The following is a 24525-nucleotide window of genomic DNA, read 5'->3' on the forward strand; positions in this document are numbered from 1 at the left end:
CTTCTGTGCATTTAAAACCAACAGATATAATCGTGGCCAATACACTTTAGAGGTGTTCATCCCCACATCTGTTAAGTTGTCATAAGACATTTTTACCAGGAAGATCTGGTAAAACCTTTGGCTAAATACAAGTGAATTAAGATAAAAGTAACCAGGATAGCAGATTCTTATGAAATGCTAAGGATTGGTAGATCTATTTATAAACCAAGAATTTTCCAAACTGGATCAACCCATTGCAACACATTTATCTGTTGTAAAATCAATTTAGTGGGTCCTAACAAGCATTTTAAAAAATAGGGGTGGGAAGGGAATAGAATCAGAAGATGTAGCATATAGTAAGAATCAATGCTGTTTCATTGAATTAGTATGTCATTTTACAGAACCCCATTAAAATGGGACATGTACCAGGTCATTTTGTGTAATTTTTTTTTTTCCGGGTTGTAAGCAAAACATTGTAATGGGGCTGGGGATGTAACTCTGTGGTAGAGTGCCGCATGTGCAAGGCCCTAGATTCAGTTCCTAGTACTGCAAGAATGGTGGTTGGGGGGAACCTTGTAATACAGCTTTTGAAAGCCATAATGTAAACTGTATCTTTTTATCCCTATGGTCCTTATGTCTTGGAGGAAATATTTTAAACCACTATGTGCTTAGACATTTATATATGCCCTTCTGAGCTTCAAAATCCCCCCCCCTTTTTTTTTTTCCTTTTGTAAATTGAAACATAAAGATTGTACATACTTATGGTGTACCATGTAATGTTTTGGTACATGTATACATTGTGTAATGTTCAAATAAGGATAAACACGTTTCCTCATCTTTTCTTTGAAAACATTCAGAATTCTAGCTTTTTTGAAATGTGATACATTATGATAGTCACCCTATTGTGCAGTAGAACATCAGAACTTGTTTCTTTTAACAGTAACTAAAATTTCCTCTTACCTTGCCTTGTCAATCTGAACACATTTTCATTGAAAACTTAAATATTTTTTCTTCTTATTGAATGACACACGTTTCCTCTGCCTGGTTCAACTTGTTTTTGAGAAATGCATTAGGAAAATTACTCTCACTAACTTACTTATGGTAACTTACTTAGTTCATTCCTTAATCTCTGAATAAACTGAATTCTAAATATTAAACACCAAAGCTACTTAGTTAAAAAGGATAGAGTCCTTGAACTAGAGGAGATTTATTAAAGCTGTTAGCATGCATTGGAAGTGCTTTTTAATATAGGATGGAAACAAACTATGAGAGTAAAGAACTGTGTATTGCTCTTACAGAAAAAGATAGAGTATAAGTAGTGGGGAGTTGATACAAGTTTTATGCAAAAAAAAAAGAAGAAGAAGAAGTAACAAGATCAGATTTGGGCTTTGGGAAGATGGCAGTTTTCAATAGTGTGAAACAAACTCTAAAATGAGAAATTGGTGGCAGGGAGCTTTTAATATTGTATTTTCCAAGGAAAGTCAACCCATGTGATTGAATTGGATAATTTGTTGGAAGCAAGGGAAGTGATAGAATAGTGATAAGGATTGAGAGAAAATAAATATCTAAATTGAAGTAGAATATCTACATCAAATATATATGTCCTTACAAGTTTTATGTCTCTCTGTGTATAGTTAATTTTGTCTTCCTATATTGCTGAGTAAAAACATCAATATGCAGGTGAATTTACTTAGTTCACCACTGTCCCCCATATTTTAGCAGTCTTTGAGTATTTCCAGAGAGGGGTGGGGTGTGGGATGGTTATAAAGAACTATTCCTCGAGCACTCCAAAGAGTGATAGACCAAAAAGCGCTTTGCAGACTGGGTATAGTAGCACACACTTGTAGTCCCAGCAACTAAGGAGACAGACTAAGGCAGAATTGCTTGAAGCGAGGAGTTGGAGACCATCCTGAGTGGCAATAATGAGACCCTATCTTTTTAAAAGTAAAATGAAATATTCTGCTTATCCTTATGTTTAAAATTTTAAAAAATACATACTTACTCTCTACCTCACCTAGATGAACAGTTGAGAAAAATTACTAAATCTTATATAAGGTATCCTAGGAGTTTTTTTTTTAATGTTTAACATTTTACATAGTAGTTTAAGTCCTGTAAATAATGATGATTAGTTACTTAAGAGTGCTATCATTGTGTCAGTTTTAAGTGATGTCCTTCCTGTACAGCAAAAGCCTGTAGTTTTAGGACACCACAGGTAGATATGGTTCTAAAATTAGAGATTTCCTGAATAGAGACTTAAGAATCTCAAGATAACATGAGAAAAGTTAGAATATAAAAAAATAAAAATCATGAAAAATTCATGTTACTCATAAGTATCTGCTTGGTTAGATATAGGATCTTCTAGTCTTCCTTTCACCTCAAAAGAAATTATTTGTCAGACACATAAAAATTTATTTCTTGAGGAAAAAACACTGTTACTGAGTTTTATATGAGAATTATTAAATATCCTTTTGTTTTTGTTTCGGTTACTTCTCCATATCTCCTCTAGATTGAGATCCCACTGTACATACACAGTCCTGCAAAGTAGTAGTGTGGATTTTCATTGCAGATTATGATTGTGCTCACAAAAGAAGTAATAGCCGTTGTAGTGGGAACTGGTCCTGACACTTGCCTCTCACTTTCTCACTCTGGGGAGACTACACAATGTGGGAAAGGCTTCCAGTACTGGCTGCCTCTTGGCCCTTCAGCTGGTGTTACTTAACCACTTACACTTTTTAAGGAGCATCATAGCATATGATGCACATTTTTTCGTTTGGGGAATGAGTTCCTTTGTATTCTGCTTAAACAGTAGTATTTTTCTGGTGCCATTATTGCCCTGGTTATTTAAACTGGGCACTAAAGGACAATTTTCCTAAAGAACAACAGATTTAATTCTCCTCTGAGAGACTTAAAAAGTGAATAATAAACAACAACAAAAATTCTAGTTGACATTATGAACTCTCATATAATACCTAAAATGTGAATTTTATCTTTAACATCTAGACTTCTCTCAAATCTGATTTCACTATAGTCTGACTGATAATAGAATTATAAACAAAAGCAGTCTGATTAAAACAAAAGAACTTCCACAAGTAAACAGTTTGTCAGAATTGTCTGTTTTGTTGAGACCATTACATTCTTGGAGAGAAACTGAGGCATTGAGCTTAACGGCTCCTTGCTTGACTTATTACTCTCAAAGTAACTCTCTGGTATTTTGGCTTCTGATACATTTGCCTGAAGAGTGATCATGATAATCTTGATAGTTATGTTTTTTTTGTAATTTAGTAAATTTCATATTCTGGTTGAAATAAAGATAAATAGGAGGTAAAATATATAAGCCTTAAACTGCTTCTATCTTATTTAGGAGATTATTCTGAATAAGAACTTCTTACAGGGATACTTACCCTGAGATGCAGAAAAGCTAGCAAACTATGACTTTATGCCCTGTAAGCACCCTCACCTCTCCTTTTTCCCCCCAGTTAAGAATATTAATTTGTAATTGTTGAACTTTGTTCTGCCCTGCTTTCAGTGAACTTGGTTAAGAATAAAGTAACCTTAGAAAGCTATAAAGGATTGTATACCTTTTGTTTCAGATCAGTAGTTGTCCGCTGTTATTCACTTCCCCCACACCTGCAAAAGACACCATGCTGCCTTGTCTTCCTGGAGTGGCACTCCAGGGTTATTAAACAACCGAGATTGACCCCTATACACAAATCACATCCCCAAATCTTAGTAAGGGCTAATTCTCTTCAATTCTAATCTGAGAATTGTTTTTTTCTAACTAAATCTGTCTAGTCTATCTAAATACAAATTTAGATTATTTAGATTTTAACCACCTGGAAAGCAGGTTTTAAAGACCTGAGTAGCTTAGATTATAGGCATGTATCACTGGACGTAACTTAAGAGATCCCTTTCTGTTCTGTGGCCTTATAAGCTTTGTTTCTAGCTTTTCTGTGTCACTCTTGCCCACACTTTTACTGTTTTCTCCTAACCATGCAAAGAAGACTTGGTCAGTGGTTTAGAAATACAACTCTACATGGTTTCGTAGAGAGTAAAAAAAAACATTTCCACATCCATGCCCACCTTCTCTACTATATATACCCAGTTCTGCTATAGTCCCTGGACTATCCTGTGTCCTTATATGGAAAATATGCAGATGTACTTCCCAGGTTAGAGCAAGAACTTGTCAGAACACTCACCTCGCCCAAGGGTAGACTTAGAACACCAGTAGGGAAAAAGTAGAAAGCATCATTTAGCTTAATGTCTGGCAAAAAATACAGCTTGTATGTCTTGAAGCAGGGACTGGGGATATGTTTTAGGTTTCCTTTAAAGAGTTAAGCCAAATTCATTTACTAGTTTGTGGCATAGGCATCTGGGGAGTGAACTCATGGCCATGCTCACAAAAGTTCTACCCCTGAGCTATAGCCCCACCCTTCTTTTTTTTTTTAAGAGTCTCTCTAAATTGCCCAGGCTGGGTTCAAATTGATTATCCTTCTGCCTGGGCCTTCTAAGTAGCTGGGATTTCAGGCATGCATCACTGCACCCAGCTTAATTTAGCACTTTTAACTATAGTCTGTCTAAACTTTGTCTCCCCTTCAGTGTCCTTCACTATTGATGTTGGTCTTGTTCCGTCAAGAATATATTTAGGTCCCCAGTGATGCTGATTTGCGCATCAAGCAGTTTTACTGGCAGGTTACCAGTAGGTATTTTAAAAAGTACCTGAATTCATCACTCTCAAGTTCTAGATTCTTAAACTTGTCAGTTCAGCTCTCTGCCATATATCTTCTCTATTTAATCTGTCTTTTACCTAATATAAGTATGGACCTTCCAACATTTATATTAACCACAGGAATGCTTTCCTTCAGGAATTTAAGTATTGCAATATTGACCAAGTAGGCGAGTTCAACTCTGTCTAACCTCTGATCTAGAAAAACATCATTGAGTAAATCATTAAAGATATGGTTGTGAAACAACACATCACTCTTGAACTGTGCCTTTTAAAGTTTTTATGAATATTATCTTATCCTTTTACCACACCCTTCGGAATTAGGCATTAAGCTGAAGATAGAAAGACAGGATGGGCAAGGTCATGCAAGCCATTTCTCACCAAGGAGATAAACTCAAAACTAATTCAGGTAGTTGGAAGTCAGATTCCCCCTCTTTTATAGCCCTTCCTCCAATTTACCAATACCTCTGATCTGAGTACACTTTAATGGTGGTGTTCAAGTATTTCGCTTGATAAATAATTCACTTAGCTATTACAGAGTTCTCTTGTTGAGCAGAAGAAATGTGAACTCTCACAAGTGATTACATCTGTGATGAATTTTTGTTCTTGTAAAGATCTATTTAGTCAGACATGAAGGACACAATACAATACAAACTATAATCGCTGAACTCAAACATTGTGCTTCTCCTTAGGTGGTGGTGAGGAAATGGTCTACAGGACAGAAAATCACCTCTCTGGACTCCCTGCTAGTTCCAGAGAGTAAACTAAATTAATGTGAGTGCTACCCTTAGGCTTCACTAAAGACCTAAGGAAAAGTGAATAATTTAAAAGCAGAGGTAAAGACCAGCTGTTTGAAACTTAGGTAGAACTGGCTACTACCCATTTTTCTAAACCATGGAAAAATAGAATTAAACTTCTAACTTTAAAGATTAAATTTTCTAAAGATAAGAAATTAAAATCCATCTAAGCCTAGGTCCTATTGAGAAAAATTTTAGAAAAAAAGTAGAAAGCCGGATAGTTTAGAAGCACAGCCAAAAGTGGTTTTATTACTATAGTTATAAAGTTAGCTGTTACAACAGGGCCCTTTAATGACATCTGGACAAAGGTTAGAATTAATGTGAAGGCTCTCAGCAATTAAGCTCAGCTCCCATTGGGCTAGTGCCTATGTGTCCAGATGGCCCACCAGACATCTCAGATTCAGAACTTTAAGAACATCACAACTCAGTTTGAACAGAACTCATCAGACATGTGCACATCTAATGACCACCAGTTACCAGCTGTGTCACTTATGTTCCTGGCTCAGTAAATGCTGCTGCCCAGGAAGAAAATGCCGGAAGCAACCATGATACCCCTTTTCTCTTCTTCCTTCTTGCTAGGGAAGACAGTCCTATTAGTTTGCATTGCCAGAGCTTTATAAATCACAGTGTGATTTCATATCAGGAAGTGCTTTGTCCTAAAATGTGGTCCTTACCTACACTCAAGTGGTTCATGTCTGCTTGGGAAGCTAAGACAAATTAAGTCAGTAAAAAAATAAAAATTGCGGGATAAATACACAAGACCCCATATAATTGCCAGTGAACTTTATAGAACATTGTGACTCAGGATTTCAGGAAAGGATATAATCAGTCCAAGTGGAATAGTTTTGAGCCGACCAGTAATGATCTGGTAAGAGCAGCCTACTACTTGCTCTGATGACTTGTGGTTCACCACTGTATTTTTCCAATCCTTCTTAGCAGGAAAACATGCAAAGAACTCTTATTATCATTGCCTGTCAGTGTTGCCATTTCAGTTTTCATCTCCTAGGCTTCTGCAGACCACTGCTCTAAATGGCACTTAAGGTTGACATGGATAGAATGTGTCAGCCTCTCTGATGCTGTTTTTCAATACCTGAAGACTGTACTGTGTTGTTCTTGGTTAGAGTTCAGTGGGTCTTAGTGTTTCTGTGTATCTTAGTGAAGAAGACACAGTTGGGCCATGAGGCTATGAAATACATACATCTTTAGTTGTCTGTTGGGGATTAACTTGAGTCATATTGCTATAGTCATCACCTGGTTGCATGACCCTTTAGAAAACCTTAGTTAAGGGTAATAAAAATACAAGGTTAAATTATTGAAATATGGGACAGCAGCAGATCCAGTCTCAACCATAAAGGAGTTGGATGTCACCTGTGGATTTGTTGTTATACAGTTTTTTATTCTATATGAGCATCATTTTAGAGGAAAACACCTCCTTACTACTTTCCTTCAGGAAGTGCTTTGTCCTTTCATTGGGTACATGCCTTGATTTCATTCATCTTTAGGCATGTTAAACTCAAATACCAAAACTTATTTCCAGAACATAAGCACAGGCATGAAGCATAATCCAGAAGATTTTTGCAAAGACTTGGGTTATGAATGTGTTTCTTGAACAAAGAAGAATCATTTCTTTCTCCCCCTCTCCAGGAGATATCATCAAACATCTTTTTATAAAATGCCCTCAGTTCTCTGCCATAGTTCATATATAGTCAAGTGATAGTCTTATGCGGAATCACAATCCAAAAAAAGAGAAAGGAGTTTCGAAAATCTGTGTACCTATAATAAAACTATTCCTAAAGCCCTCATTCAGAGATATTTATTTTTACTTTAGGTACTTTCTAGCACTTGGGATATGGTTTCTCAGCAAGTAAGTAGAAATACACACTTACTAAAGGTAGAAGTGAGTCTTCTAAGAGTTGCTCTGTCAAACTCCAGATCATTGGAGCTCTCTCTCTGCACAGGCTCAGTAAAACCTAGATATCTAGAAACACAGAGCAGCTAGTGAAACCCTTGGCTGTCTGTGCAGCACTGCCTGGAGTGTCTCAAGTCCAGTATCTTCCTTTCCCAACATCCCTACTATGTGGGATAAGCTCTGAGAGTTCATTCTAGATGACTTAGGAGGAAAATGTTTGAAAGGGATTCTTTAATGTAGAGTGACTTCTTGTAGGTGACTGTAAAAATGTTTAGCAAAGTACTAAGAGATGTGTTAGCTAGGAGTGTATGAAGACAGTCCTACTACTTTGCATTGACAGAGCTTTATAACTCGGTGTGGTTTTACATCTGTTTTCTCACTTGAAGGCTAGAAATCAGTACTTGCTTGTCATTCCACCATTTAACATATCTGAAATATAAAATTATTGGTTTCCTGTTCATCCATGACCCAGGAAAGGGATTAAAGGTTTCCACCATCACTTAATAATTATCCACCCAATCCGTTTTGCTAAGAGATAATTTTAAAACTATTAAGTTCTCAACTTCTAAACTAAGATTTTTAATATAGTATATCTAAATTTTTGTCAGTATTGTAGATTTAACGATTGCATAACAGGAATACATAGCCTCCAGTAAAATTACCACATGAGTATCCTTTATTTGAAATGCTTGGGACCAGAAATGTTTTGGATTTTGAATATTTTTAGATTTTGGAAACTTGCATGTATGTGAGATGTATTGGGAGTGGGACCCAAGTCTAAACACAGAATCATTTGTTTCATGTATGTATACCTTATATACATAGCCTGATGATAATCTTATACAACATTCTTAATAATTTTGTACATAAAATATAGATTCATGGTGTAGAATTTTCTACTTGTGCTGCCATGCAGCATTCAAAAAGTTTCATATTTTAAAGTGTTTACAATTTTTGGATTAGGGATGTGCAACCTGAATATGTTGACCAAGAGAAATTATAGTGTGATCAAAATTATATTTTTTAAAGAAAAGAACTTTTTTTCAGTATTTCTTCTCATGATTAAAAAATCTGTATGGTCACATAAAATTATGAAATATGTTGTTCCTTAAAGATTGAGACTATAACAGGCTGACCTTATCATTAGGTAAATATTCTTTATGGAATCATACAAAAATAAATGGTGGACTTTGAAGCCATTTTGGCTTCTCTTTGTACTCTCTTTACAATTTGAGTAACATCTGGTGAGATTCATAATGTAAAATGATGCTTTGGAAAATGACCTTACTAATTAATTCTTTCTCTTTGTTCATCTAGTGAGAATTCAACAGAAACTCTAGCAGTAGATTCTAACAATCAGTCGAAGTCCCCACTGGAGAAGTTTATGGTCAAACTGTGTACTCATCATCAGAAGCAATTCATTCGTGTTCTGAGTGACCTGTACACTGAATCTCAGCCAGGCATCGAGGACCTACCACCTTTGGATTCTGGAGCAATGGATGCATCCATTTGCAACGCTGGCTGTGCCCAGCTAAGCAGCAGCCATAGGGAAAAGGATGCTATGTGTCATGATAGGAAGTCTCCTACTTCTGTAGATTTGTTTGTAGACTCATCCGGCTCTCACAGCTCTGTGCATATCACAGAACAGACCCTGAAGGAACCTCCTCCTGAGACAAACTCTGTAGATGGAAGAGAGAATGCCTTGACTGTTGTCCAGAAAGATTCCTCCGAACTTCCAGCCACTCAACCTAATTCTAGCAGTTCAACAGATAGTTCCACTCTGGGATACCTCACTGTGTCTAATTCTTCCTCACAGAACTTCCACCACATCTCTAAAAGCTTGGAGGGGCAAACCACTGGAAAGGAGCAAGACACAAATATGAAAACATGTGAGGACAGTAAAGACCATATGCAGAGTTCAGCTTTAGTGGAAAGTCTCCTTGGAGTAAAAGTGGCAGCTGAGAATAGCGAGGAGGGCAATAGCTATGTTGTTTCTCAAAGAAATTCATTCAAAGCTTTATCAGAAGAGAAATGGGACTCAGGGTTTATGGAGAACTCATCTAGAACTGCCGACAAAGAGAATGCTCTACAGTGTGGCTCAAAAACACCTTTGCGCCAGGATTTAGAGGCAGATGAACAAGATGCAAGGCCAAAGCAAGAGAACCATCTTCACTCACTAGGAAGAAGTAAAATGGGTTACCATTCACATCCCAGTGACAAGGGCCAGTTTGATCATTCCAAAGATGGTTGGTTAGCCTCCAGCCCTGTGCCAGCTATACACAAAGCACCTAATGGACATTCACGAACCAAGATGATATCAGCCTCCATCAAGACAGCTCGGAAGAGTAAAAGGGCCTCAGGGTTGAGGATAAATGATTATGATAACCAGTGTGATGTTGTTTATATCAGTCAACCAATAACAGAATGCCACTTTGAGAATCAAAGGTCCATATTATCATCTCGTAAAACAGCCAGAAAGAGTACTCGAGGATACTTTTTCAATGGTGATTGTTGTGAGCTGCCAACTGTTCGCACATTGGCCAGAAATTTACACATCCAGGAAAAAGCGAGCTGCTCACCACTGGCATCAGAGGCAGTTGTGATGCCCAAGCAGACTCTTACAGTTTCAGCCCCTAGACACACAGTAGATTTGCAGCTTCCCAGAGAAGACCACACTGAAGGACCTAGTAAAGAAATAACCTCTTTCAAGGAGGGAGGTGGAGACACTTCATCAGTGAAAGAGTCTCAAGAGCCTGAGGTTTGTTCCATGATGAATGAACTGAATCCCAGCAGTTCCTCTAGGCCAGAGGAGATGACAGCATCCAATCCGGTGTGTCCTGGGCCTGCTCACCTCCCTGAAGAGGATGCGCCAGAAGACAGTGCTGCAGTCTCAGCTCCCACTACAAGTGTGGTGTCTTCCCCTGAACAAGACCAACAGCCAGTTGCCCTGCTGGATGCAGAGGAGCTGAGCGTAATCCAGGACTGCCACCTGGGTCCCACAACTGAAAGCATTTCTGGGCAAAGTAGTGAAGAAGTTCTTTGTAAGCCTCTGTCTTCTCCTGAAGTGATCAGTAGAGAAGAAAGTCCTCTGTGCTTAGAAGATCAAAGTCCCGCTGTGGAGGTGGAGCTTCCCCTGAGTCTGACACAGACTGAGCACAAGCACAGTACTGAGGTCAGGACTGGAGACACTAGGGAACTAGATACCAACTCACCCCAGGAAGCAGGTGGCACTGATACTGATGAAAGCTGTGGTGAGACTGAGGAAGGAGAGGCAGCATGTGTTACAAGGCAAGAAGGAGAAGACAGTGATATAAAATGCTCTTCAGAAAAAGATGTGTGTGATCTAAACATTGACTCACCAGAAGAGAATCTGGACAAGAAGAAAAAAGTTAAAAAATTTCCTGAGGCCTCTGATAGATGCCTAAGAAGTCAGCTTTCAGATTCTTCCTCTGCAGATAGGTACCTAAGAAATCAAAGTTCAGACTCTTCCCTCACTTGTCCTGAGACCAAGGTTTCTAAAAATCCTGGTGTAAAGTGTTCTGAAAGAGAAGGGTACACTGGTAGGATAACACCCGAGGGCTTTCCATCTGATAGTTTCCATACAGAAGCTCTGGAGGATACCGAAAACCTGAATGTCAGTGATTGTCCCTCTGAGAACGATGCTGAGCAGGAGAGTGAAGGAGGTGGGATTGTCACAAGGCAAACTTTTAAAAACATGCTGGCAAAAGACATCAAGAAGGAAGAAGGGGAGATTTTCCCCAGCAGTGATCCCATAACCACAGTCAGCCAGCCACTGTCTGGAGAGAGACTGGAAATCTATGTGCAGTCTAAGGTGGGTGAGAAAAATGCTCTTGTTCCCTCTGAAAATATTCCTTGTAGGGAGAACCTAGAGCAATCAAAAGAGAGGCCAGGACACACTCCCACCCAGAATGTGGAAGAGGGTAAGAGTGAGGTAGAGAATGAGGACACTCAGCATAAAGAAGATGCTAGCCATGCCCCAGCTACCCCAGTTGGGACATCAGGTGGTCGAGGTGGTAATGATGCTGGGCCACAAAGGGAACCAAGGCCTAAGAGATTGACCTCTTCAGCGTACAATCTGAGACATGCTCATTCTCTGGACTCCTTGGATACTATGAAAGTTACTTCAGACAAGGAAGCTGCACAAATAAAGCCAACACCAAAGGATAACGAAGCTTCCGAGAGCACAGACCCCTTTGAGGAGGAGGATGTGGACACAGTGGTAGACGAACAGCCCAAGTTTGTGGAATGGTGTGCTGAGGAGGAGAATCAGGAGCTCATTGCCAACTTCAACACCCAGTACATGAAAGTGCAGAAGGGTTGGATCCAGTTAGAGAAAGAAGCACAGCCAACACCCAGAGCCAGGAACAAGTCAGATAAACTGAAGGAGATCTGGAAAAGCAAAAAAAGATCCCGAAAATGTAGGGGTTCCTTAGAGGTTCAGAAGTTTTCTCCTGTTCAGATGCTCTTTATGACAAACTTTAAATTATCCAATGTTTGTAAGTGGTTCTTAGAAACAACTGAAACCCGGTCCCTGGTAATTGTAAAGAAACTCAATACTCGTCTTCCAGGAGACATCCCCCCTGTCAAGCATCCTCTTCAGAAGTACTCTCCTTCTGGCCTGTATCCTAGTTCACTGCAGGCTGAACGCTTGAAAAAACACTTAAAGAAATTTCCTGGAACTACTCCTGCTAGGAATAATTGGAAAACACAGAAGCTCTGGGCTAAATTTCGAGAGAATCTGGACCAAGTGGAGACAGAAGATGGCAGTGATATCAGCCTCAGTCCTAATTCTGAAGATGTCACAGAGGAAGTCAAGGAAGATAGAAGTAGCCATCCTCCCACTAATCTACCTACTCCAGCCAGTACCCGGATCCTTAGAAAGTATTCTAATATTCGAGGAAAACTCAGAGCCCAGCATCGACTGATCAAAAATGAGAAAATGGAAAGTCCACTAGGTGTGGCTGTGGAAAGTAAACAGAGTCGGAAGAGTGTGTGCATTAACCCTCTGATGTCCCCCAAGCTCGCCCTCCAGGTGCATGCAGACGGGTTTCCCCTTAAGCCCAAGAGTACAGAAGGAATGAAGGGAAGGAAAGGGAAGCAGGCGTCTGAGGTCTTGCTTAAAGCTGAAGTTCAGAATAAACGCAAGAGAGCAGAAGGCTGCAGCTCTCAGGACAGTAAGGACAAGGGGCCAGCAATAAGGGCCAGCAAAGAAAAACATGTTGAAGGACCCACCAAAACTCCTGCCAAGAAGCCAGCTGCAAGAGACAAAACCAACCAACTGCCTAAAAAGATGTCTTTGAAAGAGAACAAAATGAAGATCCCTAAAAAATCCTCTGGGAAGAGCTGCCCTACCTCCAGGAAAGAAAAGGAGAATACCAACAAAAGACCTGCCCAGTCCATTGCCTCAGAAGCAGTGGCAAAATCTACAAAGCAAAAGGGGACAGGTGAGTCCTCTTCTAGGCCTCAGAAAGCTGCAAACAGGAAACCAAGCAGTGGGAAGACTCGGGCCAGACCCTTGAAAAGTCCAGAGAACAGTGCAACTCAGAGAAAGAGAAAGCTCAAGGCGAAGCTGGACTCTTCCCACGGCAAACGGAGGAGGCTAGAGGCAAAGTGATGGAAGAATGGCAGCCAAGGGGGAGACTGTTCTTTAGGAGTAACCTTTAATTTTGCATTAACTAAATCTGCTTTTATAAGCTTGTCAAACCTTTCAAATTATGAATAGTGGAGAACACCACAATTTGAGATGTCAGAAAATATGTCTCAGGTGGAGAAGAGAACTTGCAGAGTCCTTCTCTGAGGCTGAGTAAGGGAAGTTATATATTTTATTCTGGTTGTTCCTTGGGTTTTAAACTTGGAACCAAGCAGTTTTCGTTTTAAAAGTACAGTGCCTTATTTATCCTTTTTGTTTTTAAATTTACAAAAGCTAAAAAGCTGATCTATGTGATTAAAGGCTTGTATTTTATACTTGATGCACAAGCACTTGTACTGTAGCAGAGAAGACCACCATCATGCACACGAAAGGAGCTTCAGCAGCCACCTACAGCGGCTGTCCCTGTAGGTGCTCTCTTTGCAAACCACAGCAGTGACTTCCCTGTTTTGTTTTTTTGTTTTGTTTTGTTTTGTTAAGTGATGTTTGAAAGCTAAACCAAATCATTATTATGGTATGTGGAGAATGCAGAGGATTTATAATTATTATAAAAGATTAATTTTTTATTATCCTCTTTTTAAAAAATCACATTCATTGTTGATCACTCCTTTCATCTTTGTTTTTTGTTTGTTTAGTTATTTGGTTTTTTTTTGTTTGGTTGGTTGGTTGGTTGGGTTTTTTTTTTTTTTTTCTTTTTTTAATTGGTCATTTGACATGTTCTCTAAATTATGTGCCCTTGGGACAAATGATGTGTCACAAGTGTAAATTCTGGTTTTTGAATTCTGAAAATTATTTGCATTCCCAAATTGTATTACTGATTCTTAGCATCCTCTTTTTCATTTTTGGCTTTGCAAGCTTACTAGCATGCTAATAAGGTTTTCCTTCTGTTTTGGGAGGAAAAATAATTTTTTAAATACCATAACTGTAATTTGACAATTAGGATGAGAGTAGCTATTCTTATTTCCTTTCTTATCCACAGTACTTCCCTGTTCAGAGAAAGCCAAAATATCATTTTCCATAACAGGAATGTTTGTGTGTGTGCATGTGCATCCAGGTGCATTTGCATGTGGTTATCAGCTGCAAATGTCTCCTGATCCTGGTTTTACAGTAAAATTCTTCTTTGTGCAGTGTGTACATGAGCTGAATAATTAGCGCAAACTAGACGGTTTTTTAATGACCCAGGGTTTCCATGGACATACCACAGTGGCACCAGGCTGAGAGAGGTGTTGAATAGCACAGTTATGTAGAGGTCAGAGCACCCTGGCATCTGGAAGCAGCTGCCCAAGCATCTTAGTGGTTCTACACCCCTGCCCCCAGAGCTGAGGTTCAGCTGGGATGCTCTTGAGTAGATATCCATTTATGTTAGCACCATCCTGGGGATTAAATGCTTATAGTATTGTTCTTCCCCATGCCATGTCATTCTCTGTCCCATGACTCAGAAGTGAGAGCTGTAATATTTGTAATTGATGTTGTTTACCTCTCCCCAGTGAAGCCCAGATAGGCCTATTGGCTTTACTCAGTGCCTGTGACATTGCTCTCTCATAACACAGTGTGTACTTGACATTTCCATTGGGCCACCAGCAAACAGGCTGGGTTGTTTAAGCCTCAGTCAACTTCCTTAACATATTTTGTCACCAGAATAGGCTTGTGTGGATAGATGTTGCCCTGTGATTACTTTAAAAAAAAAAATTTCCAGATCTCTTTAGATTAACTCAGATGGACTTTTTTGACTTTTTTACTTTTGTTCATTCAAATCATGATAAAACAGGTCATATGCCCATTCTGTTAAAGATTTGCTGTATATAGGAAACTCTGATGATGGGATAGGACTGGAGAAAAGCATGTGATTTATGAGAAATAGGGAATTGTGTTGAATTTCAGAGAAAATGAAGCTTGCTGTCTTTAATGAAGCCTCCACCCCTCCCCACCTTGGCCCTTCAAAAGCTACCTGTATTAATGAAACTGTGGAGTGTGTTGCTGGCATCCCTTTCTCAGCACTAAGTTGCACAAAAGCATTACTATGTTTTCAATACATCCATTTAATCTTAAAAATGGTTTTAAGGTTTAAAAAATATCTTTTCATATAGTTGTCACTGGATATTGTTTTTGTGGTGACTTAAACAACTGATGTTTGCCACTGTCAGGTGTGCTGATTCCTGAACATAAGAGGTGCCCCTTGACTGCTTATAGACTACCTTGTAAGGTGCTTGGATTAGGTTAGGGAGAGAAGTGAGGTAGTAAGTTGATGGAATTTTTCCAGTTCCAAGTTTGTAATTCATTCCATTACTTTTCTAAGTTCTTTTTTTATTTTTAAAGCTCACTTTAAGGTAATAACTTTCTCATTCTAGGCTGTATTTGAGGAAGTGTTGATGTATTTGTGATGCACTTAGCAGTGCAATGGATCATTTTTAGAATCAACTCATCTTTCATAGTAGTAACTACAGTTAAACAGATTGAGATGCCACACAATTAGGACACTTAAAAGTTTAGACTTGTTTTCCTATTTGTTAAATCTGATTCTTGTTGATTCAGTTAGTTTTGCTAATAAAAGAAAGAAAACAAAAACTCCAGGGCCAACTCTGGAAGGCCCTTTGTACCTATAGCAGATTCTTGAAAAGTTATCTCCCAGATATCTCCAAGTCCACGTTTGGTATTGATTCTAGTCTCCCCTTGTTTGCCTTCCTCTTCAGAGACCTTCCCGTAGCCATTTTTGGCTTGCCACCAGATGTAAAGGCAGTCTTGTCTAGACCCCAAATCTGAGAGGAATTCTGTTCCTGGGCCTACCCTCAGTGAAGTGACTGTCCCAGTGCTGAAGTTGAACACCAGAGGATTATATTTCCTCTGAGTTTCTGGGGGAACTGGAAGATCCCTAAGAAACCACCCGTAAAACTACCATAGCTTCCCCAAAGCTGGGCCTCCTCTAGACCATTTTCTATCCCATGAGGCTCCCTGGGTGTAGTCTACATTCTCAGTTGGGTCCAGAGCCTTGCCCCTAGCACTTCTGAGACTTCCTACCTGTGAGTGTTAACTTGCATCTATAATCAGCAGTTGCTAGCCCCTGAGATTCCTTATTAAAGAGTTCTATGTAGTCTTCCCTAAAACGGTTTTGTGCCTCATCCTTTTATGATGTTACAGAGAGAAGAGACATCTGTAGTCATCTCTTTACATATACCATGCTTTCTCATGGGATCCTCTGCACATCACATACTCTTCAGGTGAATTTCTCACTGTTCAGATAGGTCAGTAATGAAAGGCATCATTTCAAAACAGCTTCTTTGAATTGAGATTTGGCCTTTTTCCCACCTTGTGATGGATTCAATTGAAGGGTAGAAACTGTCACTCATTTATGGCAGCATTTCTATTGATTAGTAGGCCTGAGAGTCTAGTAGGAAAGGACATTTTTTAAAAAATATTTTTTTAGTTGTAGTTGGATATAATACCTTTATTTTATTTATTTTTATGTGGTGCTGAGGATGGAACTTAGCACCTCACACATGCTAGGTAAGCGCTCCACCACTGAGCTACAACCCAGCCCCATCAGTTTCATTCTTACAAAGTTCTTTGTTTCCTGTAGCAAATGAGACATTGTTCTATTGATACAGCACAGGGGCTGCCATCCCTTTTTACTACAACTCTTTAGCATTGAATCTTCCTTTTAATCACCCATCACAGAACCACAGTGAGGCCAAAACCATGAGCAAATTAGGATTAAGAGTTCCAAAAGTATGTGAGCCAGCCTCCCATTTCACTCACATAGTATGTAATCAGAGAACTGACTGTGGCCACGCTTCTTTTTTATTAAGATAAGCCATGACTTTGTTCTGTTAAAATTAGTTGAGAGTACTTCAGTTGGACCTCAGTCCTCCATACATCCTGTTTAGATGTGAGGAAAAGCCTTTTCATAGAATAGAAACAAAATCTCACAACAGACCCAAAGCACTGTTTACTTTTAAGTTTGATTTTGGTTTTGAAAAATAAAAATTATTGGCACTAATAACTTTTCAGTCAAATACTCTCAAACTAACTTTATATTAAAGTAAGACAACAAATAAAACTAGAGGCTTTTGAAGTGCTTTTGAAAAAAATGATGAAAAATTGGAACATACTGCATACTGAATGTGACTGAGAGGCTTGGGAATAATATCTTTAAACCAAATCCAGTCACTTCCAAGGTGGTAGTCCTCTCCTTCCCCCAAAACTCAAGGGTAAGTTTCTTCCAAATGAAGTGGAAAATCATGTTAGAAAAAAATTTTTAATGTGGGGGTGGTACTGGGGATTGAACCCAGGATTGTTCTGCTACTAAGCTACATTCCCAACTTTTAACTTTTTGTTTTGAGACAGAGTCTCACTAAGCTCCTTACGGCCTTTAAGTTGTTGAGGCTGGCCTAGTACTTGCAATCCTCCTGCCTCAGCCTTTTGAGCCTCTGGGATTATAGGCATGTGCCACTCATGCTCAGCCAGTGAAAAAATTCTGTCAGTGGCCCCTAAGGAGTGATGGTCTCAGTTGTTTTGAAACATTTATTATTTTAATTTTTCCCCCTTTGCAATGCAAGGGTTGGAACCCATGGCCTTGCACATGCTAGGCAAGTACTCTACCATTGATATACAACCCACCCCAATTCTTTTTAATTCTTAGCTGTTACTTTTATGTCTGATTACAGCTTGATATTCATTGAAATACTGAAATAAAAAATTTTTAATTTTTTTAGATGTTGATGGACTATTATTTTATTCATTTATTTATATGTGGTTCTGAGAATTGAACCCAGTGCCTCACACGTGGTAGGCAAGTACTCTGCCACTGAGCCACAACCCCAGTCCTTTTTTTAAAATTTTTTGGTGGGCCTTTATTTTGTTAATTTATTTATACGTGGGGCTAAGACTCAAACCCAGTGCCTCACACATGCCAGGCAAGCACTCTACCACTAAGCCACAACCCCAGTTCCTAAAAAAATTTTTTTTAAAGTATGGAATCACATCTGTATATCACATCAGCAAGGTGGTCTTCACATCCAGGATAAGTACTCTTCCCCATGGTTGCTTCCAAATCCTTTTCAGGGGGAAAAAAAATCAATAGATAATTGTATTTAGGGGCTGGGGATTTAGCTCAGTAGCAGAGTGCTTAGGCTTGGCAAGACTGAGGCCTGGTTCAGTCCTAGTCCTGAAGGGGGTAGGGGGAAAGTGAGGAAACTCCCACCCCCAAAAAAGATTGTTGTATTTAAAACAAGCAGTATTAGGGGAACCCTTTTGAGACTGCCTTCAATGTTAATTTAAGCTTGAAACATCAAAAGAGGCCTTTTACAGTGGGTGGTTTGTGAACCTTGAGGTCCTTTTGCCTCTTAAAGAAACCCAGAAAGCTCTGATGCTAAGGCTTGACGGTGCCCTGCTGCACTGTTGATGAGCAGCCCCAAGGAACCACCTTGGACACTTTGTGGAGGAAGTCCTTGCTCAAGCTTTAGCCATTGGAGTTGAACCAGAGCTGGTAAGTTCCTTCCATTACCACTTGTCCATCTGATCTTCCTTTTCCCAGAGCCTTGGTGTTTTATGCTAAGGGCTCAGGCAACACCCTTTGCTCCATCCTTCAGACTAGTGGCTTTGCAGTCAAGTTAGCCTGATGAGCTCAGACACTGGAGCTTTCTTACCTGATGAGACCCTCCTATTTAACACAAGGTGTTCAGTGTAAAAGCCACTTGAAACATTCTGAAAAAGCAGCCAGGTGGGGCTGGGGCTGTAGCTCAGTAGTAGTGCCTTTGCCTGGCACATGTGAGGCACTGGGTTCAATTTTCCGCACCACATATAAAGAAATAAAATAAAGGTCCATCAACAACTAAATATGTGTGTGTGTGTGTGTGTGTGTATATATATATATATATATATATATATATATATATATATATATATATATATATATATATATACATACATACATATACATACATACAAAGACCCTTTAAAAAAAGAAAAAGCAGCCAAGTGTCCATATTAGTGTGCCGGAAGTTGGAATTAATAAATTTTACCTTTTTAAAAAATATTTTTATAGTAGATGGACACAGTACCTTTATTTTATTTTTATGTGGTGCTGAGGATCAAATTTATGGTCAAATGCCTCACATGTACTAGGCAAGCACTCTACCAACTGAGCTACAGCCCCAGCCCCCGCCCCCAGATTTTACCTTTTTAAAAAGGGGTTTATATAGGAAAAAAAATAGTAGCAAACTATTTGTGGCCCTCCCAGCCTAAAATATTTACTACCTGATCCTTTATAGCACATTTTTTGATCCTTGCGTGGTAGTCATTCAAGGTCAGGTTGTATAGAGAGGCACAAATTTATTTTATGTAGTTTAGCATTGCAACAATTCTTTACCTAAGTTTTAAGATATCTTGTCTGTTCATCTCAGTATTCAGCTACTATTGCATATTATTCCTGAAGAATGCTGTGCATAAGAAAAAAAGAAAAATACCTCCTTTTCTGATTGAATATTTATTGATGCATTGTGGACATACATATGATCATATCTACTAGAGTCTGTACTTAAAACTAAAAGAAGAAACTTTTTAAATTAAAAGTCGTCTTCAATTTTATGAATCCCAGAGAACTTGACTTTATGGTAGACATTCCACTAATAGCAGTGCTCAACACAAGCTCTTTACTAACAGCCTAGAATAGTGCCTCTCCCCAAAAGCACAGGGCCTGTTAATTTTATCCCCAGAGCCCTCCGCTCCTTGTTTCTAGGGCAATTGGAAGTTTATTACTCCCCAGGCTTCGGTCACTACTTGTGAATATGAATGAATGGTCTTTGCCTATTCCAACCTGAAATCCAGATCTCACATACTTCTTGAAATACTATTATGTCAGTTGCACACCAGCAGCTTTAGTTGAACCAAGTTTAGGCACTCTTCCTGGCCCATGAAGCATGATCCTGGTCAGGCCTGAATTAGTTCCTAGTCTTAGGGGGGTCATCCTTGGTACTTGCCCTTCCTCTTCCCTCTTGCTTATGCCATCAACTCCCTTCTGGGTGGCATCTTCTCTGGGATAGTCCCCTCCCCCAAGTGCTTCACTAAACTCATATATCACATAAAAAGCATTTTTTCTCTTAATAACTATTTTTTCTTCTTCCAGTATTTAGATGTTAGGTCCAAGTACCGTTCACTTAACCTATTTTCCATCTCGTTTTTTTGTGATCCACACCTTGTGTTACCTTGTAGCTGAAGCTGTAGTGTTTGGGAGCTAATTTGTGGGAAACATAATATACAAACAAGACTTGCATAATTTTATATATTTATACCACCTGTAGGAGTTATTTTTAGAGCCACTGTTGTTTTAAGATTATTGATTTCACTAGTGGTTCCTGCATTCTAAATAGTCTAGGAGACTTATTGACTGGTTTCAAATATATATGATACATATTTATACACACCACTGTGGAATTTATTTCACTGTAAATAATGATATTTTCCTGTTCAAATGCTTCTATACAGAGTATTTATTTTAACAAAAAAATAATTAACTGTCAAAAGGGCTTTTCAGAAATTGTTCATTCTTGCCACTCATCCTCCACAACTACTATGCTCAGCTGTTGAACCCCAGACGACACAGTGAAGGCTGAAGGATGTGGCCTTGAAATCCTCACTGTACTTGGGCAGATACAATGTGGACTGGAACCTGAGCACTTTTCCCCACTATTGCCTGTCCCAGAACAAAGTAGGACTTCCGCAGTGGGTATGGCCCTGCCAGGCATGGCATCAGAGCCTGCCTTAGGCAGCCTGCTTCTTCCATACAAAATTGACATGTTCAACTATTCACTTCCACAGCCTGTGCAGGGAAATATGCCTTAGTTGTAGCCCCAAGGAACTCCAAACCCACTCCTGTGGGACAAGCAGGAACCACTGGTTGCCTGAAGACAGCATTGAGGTGTGTGTGCTTTTTAAGTCTCACTCTTCCAGGTTTGTGAGAGACATTTCTTCACACTCTGACCCATGGGGGAGACACACGTTACCTTCTGTACCCTACAATACTTGTGGGCACCTTCACTGTCCTCCTCCTCCTCCTCCCTCTCAGCAAGCATCTGTAGATGTGGGCCAGGCCCACCTGTGACCATTGGTTACAGAATGAGACCATCTGTTCTAAGATGTGTTCAGCTTTAGTTCTCAGGAGTCCTGGTCTGCAATTCAGAGCACCCTAATATAGTGGAACCAATGATTCACAGTCATGTTCCTTGTCCCTGTGCCCCACTCCTGGGCACTCCTGTCTGTCATGAGAACTGCAGGGAGCCTTGAGACTAGGGCTACAGGGATTTTTGTCATTCATTTGAACCATAGTTTGCATATTTCCTATGGCCTCCCTTTGTCTTTTTTAAACAAATTAGGACACTTGAACAGTAATGCTGGAGAATGTTTTTCTAAGATACTATTTGTAAGCAAATCTGCTTTTAATATGAAATGTGAATGGGTACTAGGTGCCAGGGAATTTAGCACTGAACTTGATAGTCAAGACTTTTTTAACCTTTGCAGGAAGAAATAGATTTTGCTCTCATCTAAACGTTCACAAGAAGTAATATTGTAAATAGTTTTCTAAAAATATTTATTACATGTGCTGTATACAGGTTCATGTTCTGAGTGATGTTGGTTTGCATTGTAGTATTGTAGAATATATTTTGAGCATTGGACTCCCTTTCATAACACAGTTCACACATGGAGAAAGAGCAAAACCCAGCAGGTTGAGAGCTGTTTGGGGCATTTGGTCTGAAATGTAACATCGAATCCAAGCTTTAACTGTCCCCTCTTCTCATGTGATTCTGTTATATATATATACAAATGTATGATAAATTGGTCAGTGGTCAATACCCAATCTGCAGAGCAGATTTCCAGGTGTTCTTTCTGATGTGTTGCCCTTAAGCAATAAGACCCTAGGTAATGACGTGTTCTAGGGTCCTCATTGGCCCTTGTCTCAGAGGATCAGGTGGGGGTAGAACAGCTCTTGCAATGCCCTCTTGCCTTTGCCGGAGAGGTTGCTGTACTTGAAGTTTTGCTTCTGTTTGTCTGCACGCTCCCTCATGTCACAAAACTCCAGCAATGGATGAGAAATCTGCCAGCACCAGACACATCAAAAGTGAGCATGTAAATCCAGAAGTTAGCAATTTTCCATGAATTGATAAAAGTTTCCAGAAAGTAGTTGAGGCAAACAAAGCTCATTTGGCTATAAAGTGAATGTAAGAACTTTTCACATGAGAAATGTAAGTGGATAACTAAATGTTTCCAACCCACCTTTAAGAAACTAGCCTATTTCCTACCATCCTCCTCTGCCAGGGCTTGAAACATCTCCAGCCCTTGTGTCTGGGCCTAGCCCTAACTTAGGTCAGTGGAAAGAGGCAGTCACTCCTCCAATTCTCTCAGCGTGTCCAGCTCAACAGGTTTCTAAAGCTGTTAAAGCAACCTCTCCTTGTGACCGTCCTAGACTTTGTGAAAAAGAAATACCCCACACCCAAGTAACCTTTAATAGAAGTAATGTAGTTTTTTAGGCTTTTGGAATATGTCTTCTCTTTTGTATTTATGATGGTGTTTGGAATTTTTCACTAGTGTTTTTTTAGATTGAAGTGGGTGCATTGGGATAAACCTTTCCATTGCTGAGCTCGAAAGCAAGCAAAGAGGAAAGAAATTGACCTATATTGTATCTTTGGGAAGGTGACTACTTTTGGTGGTGGGGGTGGGGGAGGGTGTTGTAGATTATGTGGAGGTAAAATAGAATTCTGGCCTAAGGCTCCCCAAGTCTTTAATACTTTGTAATAAAAATCCCCTTATTAGCCTCACTTAATCTCAATAGAAGCCTGCTGTTTACCCTCAGGGAACAAGTAGTTTTCAAAATTGAGCTCCTCCAAGGTCAATGGCCAGTGCCCGTGAGCATTGGTCGTCTTTGTGAACTCAATGGCATTATTTTCCCATATGCATTATGATATTAAGAAATTCAACCCTAACCTGTATTAAAAGCACAGCCCAGGGTCCTAACTGAGGCTAAATCAATGCCTTTGCAGGGCCAAGGGGTCATAGGAGGCCCATACAATTTAACTGAAGCTCAGGTGCCGTGTGGATTTTTATTTTTAGGCCATGACCCTTCAGAACGTGTGAGGGCAGGGGCTGCTGATCCGGCTGTGGATTCAGGGAGCTCTAAAATTAATCTCTACCGTTCCTTTAAAGGTCTTTCTGGTTCCTCCCAGTGATGTCATTGCCGAGGTCAATCTTGTAGTTGTTCAGATATGCTCCTTTTTGGTGTCTTGTGAGTCTTAGCCAGTGTTCCAGATGCCCAAGGTCAGGGCCTCTGGAGGGCCCAGCCCCTTCCTGGTACCAGGTGTGTGCTCCCAGCCTGTGTGAAGATAGTCCTTCCAAAAGCAGTGAAATAAGAAATTCTGCAAATGGTAACCTGGAAGATAAGCGTGCGTCCCTTGGGCCTGGATTTCCACTATGTTAGTGAGTGTAGGAAGATACTGTGTCTTTAATGGATGAAAATTCAATGTATGCTGTGAATTTGTTGGTTTGAAACATTGAAAATTTTTCATTAGACAATGTTTACATACCTCACCTGAAGAACCTTTGAGAGTGTATATATGGAAATTTTAAAATATATTAAGTTGCTTTAAAACAATATGTATAGGTATAAAAGTGGGAGTTATTTTAACTTTGAATATGTATCAAGTCTCTTAAATATTGAAATCTTGTAGGCTTTTTGTGCTTCTGTGTTTTACTTTCCTGTTATATCATGTAGGACACTGTGTTCTTGTTATTGGTGATGGGGCCCACACTGAAATCCAGGCTTGGAAGGATTTCCTGTGTTGTTTCAGATTTTCTTGTTTGGTTTTGAGGGAAGGGGTATGGAGCTAAAGGATGTGTGGGAGGATTTCTCTAACATTGACACCTATTTCATGAGCTTTTTAAGGCGCTTATTTTACTGCAGCGTATTAAACTTCTTTGATATTAAAGTGTGTTTGTGTAATCACTGGAGAGGGTACAGAGTGCATTGAAGCCAGGCATTCAACTTGAAACCAAGTGGTAAGTAGCTAGAAGTAACCCCAAAAGAATACTCTGTCTCAACCATGGTGTTGGCCCTTAAAGAAACATTATTATGTGCTACTTGAAATCATGAATCATTCTGTAAGCTATGCCTAGCTAGCTTCAGGGAGGAGAAAACACAATGGGTGAATCCTTGGGATTCCCTTGGCAGGGTAGGAAAGTTACCAGTGTTTCATCCTGAGAGTGAGGAGTGAAGGAGTTCAAGCTCCTTATCTCAGGCAAGCCAGGTCCAACTGCCAGGCTCTCTGTGGCGCTAGTGAAATGTAGTAGAAAGTCTTTCCATTTGCATTGTATTCTTTCACCCCTGCTTAAGGCAGGTCTGGTTAAGGACCCAGCAGGATGGTGAGAATCAACTTAGCAAGTTTATCTAACACTTGCTATCAACATG

The 24525-nt window shown here is 39.6% G+C and overlaps 1 protein-coding gene across 29 annotated transcripts in view; it reads left to right on the plus strand.

Moving 5' to 3' along the window:
* Lcor (ligand dependent nuclear receptor corepressor) overlaps positions 1–24046 on the plus strand; it is a 134311-nt gene extending 110265 nt beyond the window's left edge. For 28 of the 29 annotated variants that reach the window (XM_058581168.1, XM_058581165.1, XM_046449795.2 and 25 more), the window contains one exon: positions 8726–24046. In XM_058581168.1, the coding sequence (XP_058437151.1) occupies positions 8726–13043 (4318 nt within the window). In that variant the 3' untranslated portion in view covers positions 13044–24046. Of the gene's footprint in view, positions 1–715; positions 5477–8725 lie in introns of those variants that run through there. The other variant, XM_046449800.2, reaches the window with a different exon arrangement.
* The last annotated feature ends 479 nt before the right edge of the window (positions 24047–24525 follow it).

This window comes from Marmota monax, unplaced genomic scaffold, assembly GCF_021218885.2.
Source record: "Marmota monax isolate L192 unplaced genomic scaffold, Marmota_monax_Labrador192_F-V1.1 WCK01_AAM20220418_F8-fsc00004, whole genome shotgun sequence".
In the NCBI taxonomy this organism is placed as follows: domain Eukaryota; kingdom Metazoa; phylum Chordata; class Mammalia; order Rodentia; family Sciuridae; genus Marmota; species Marmota monax.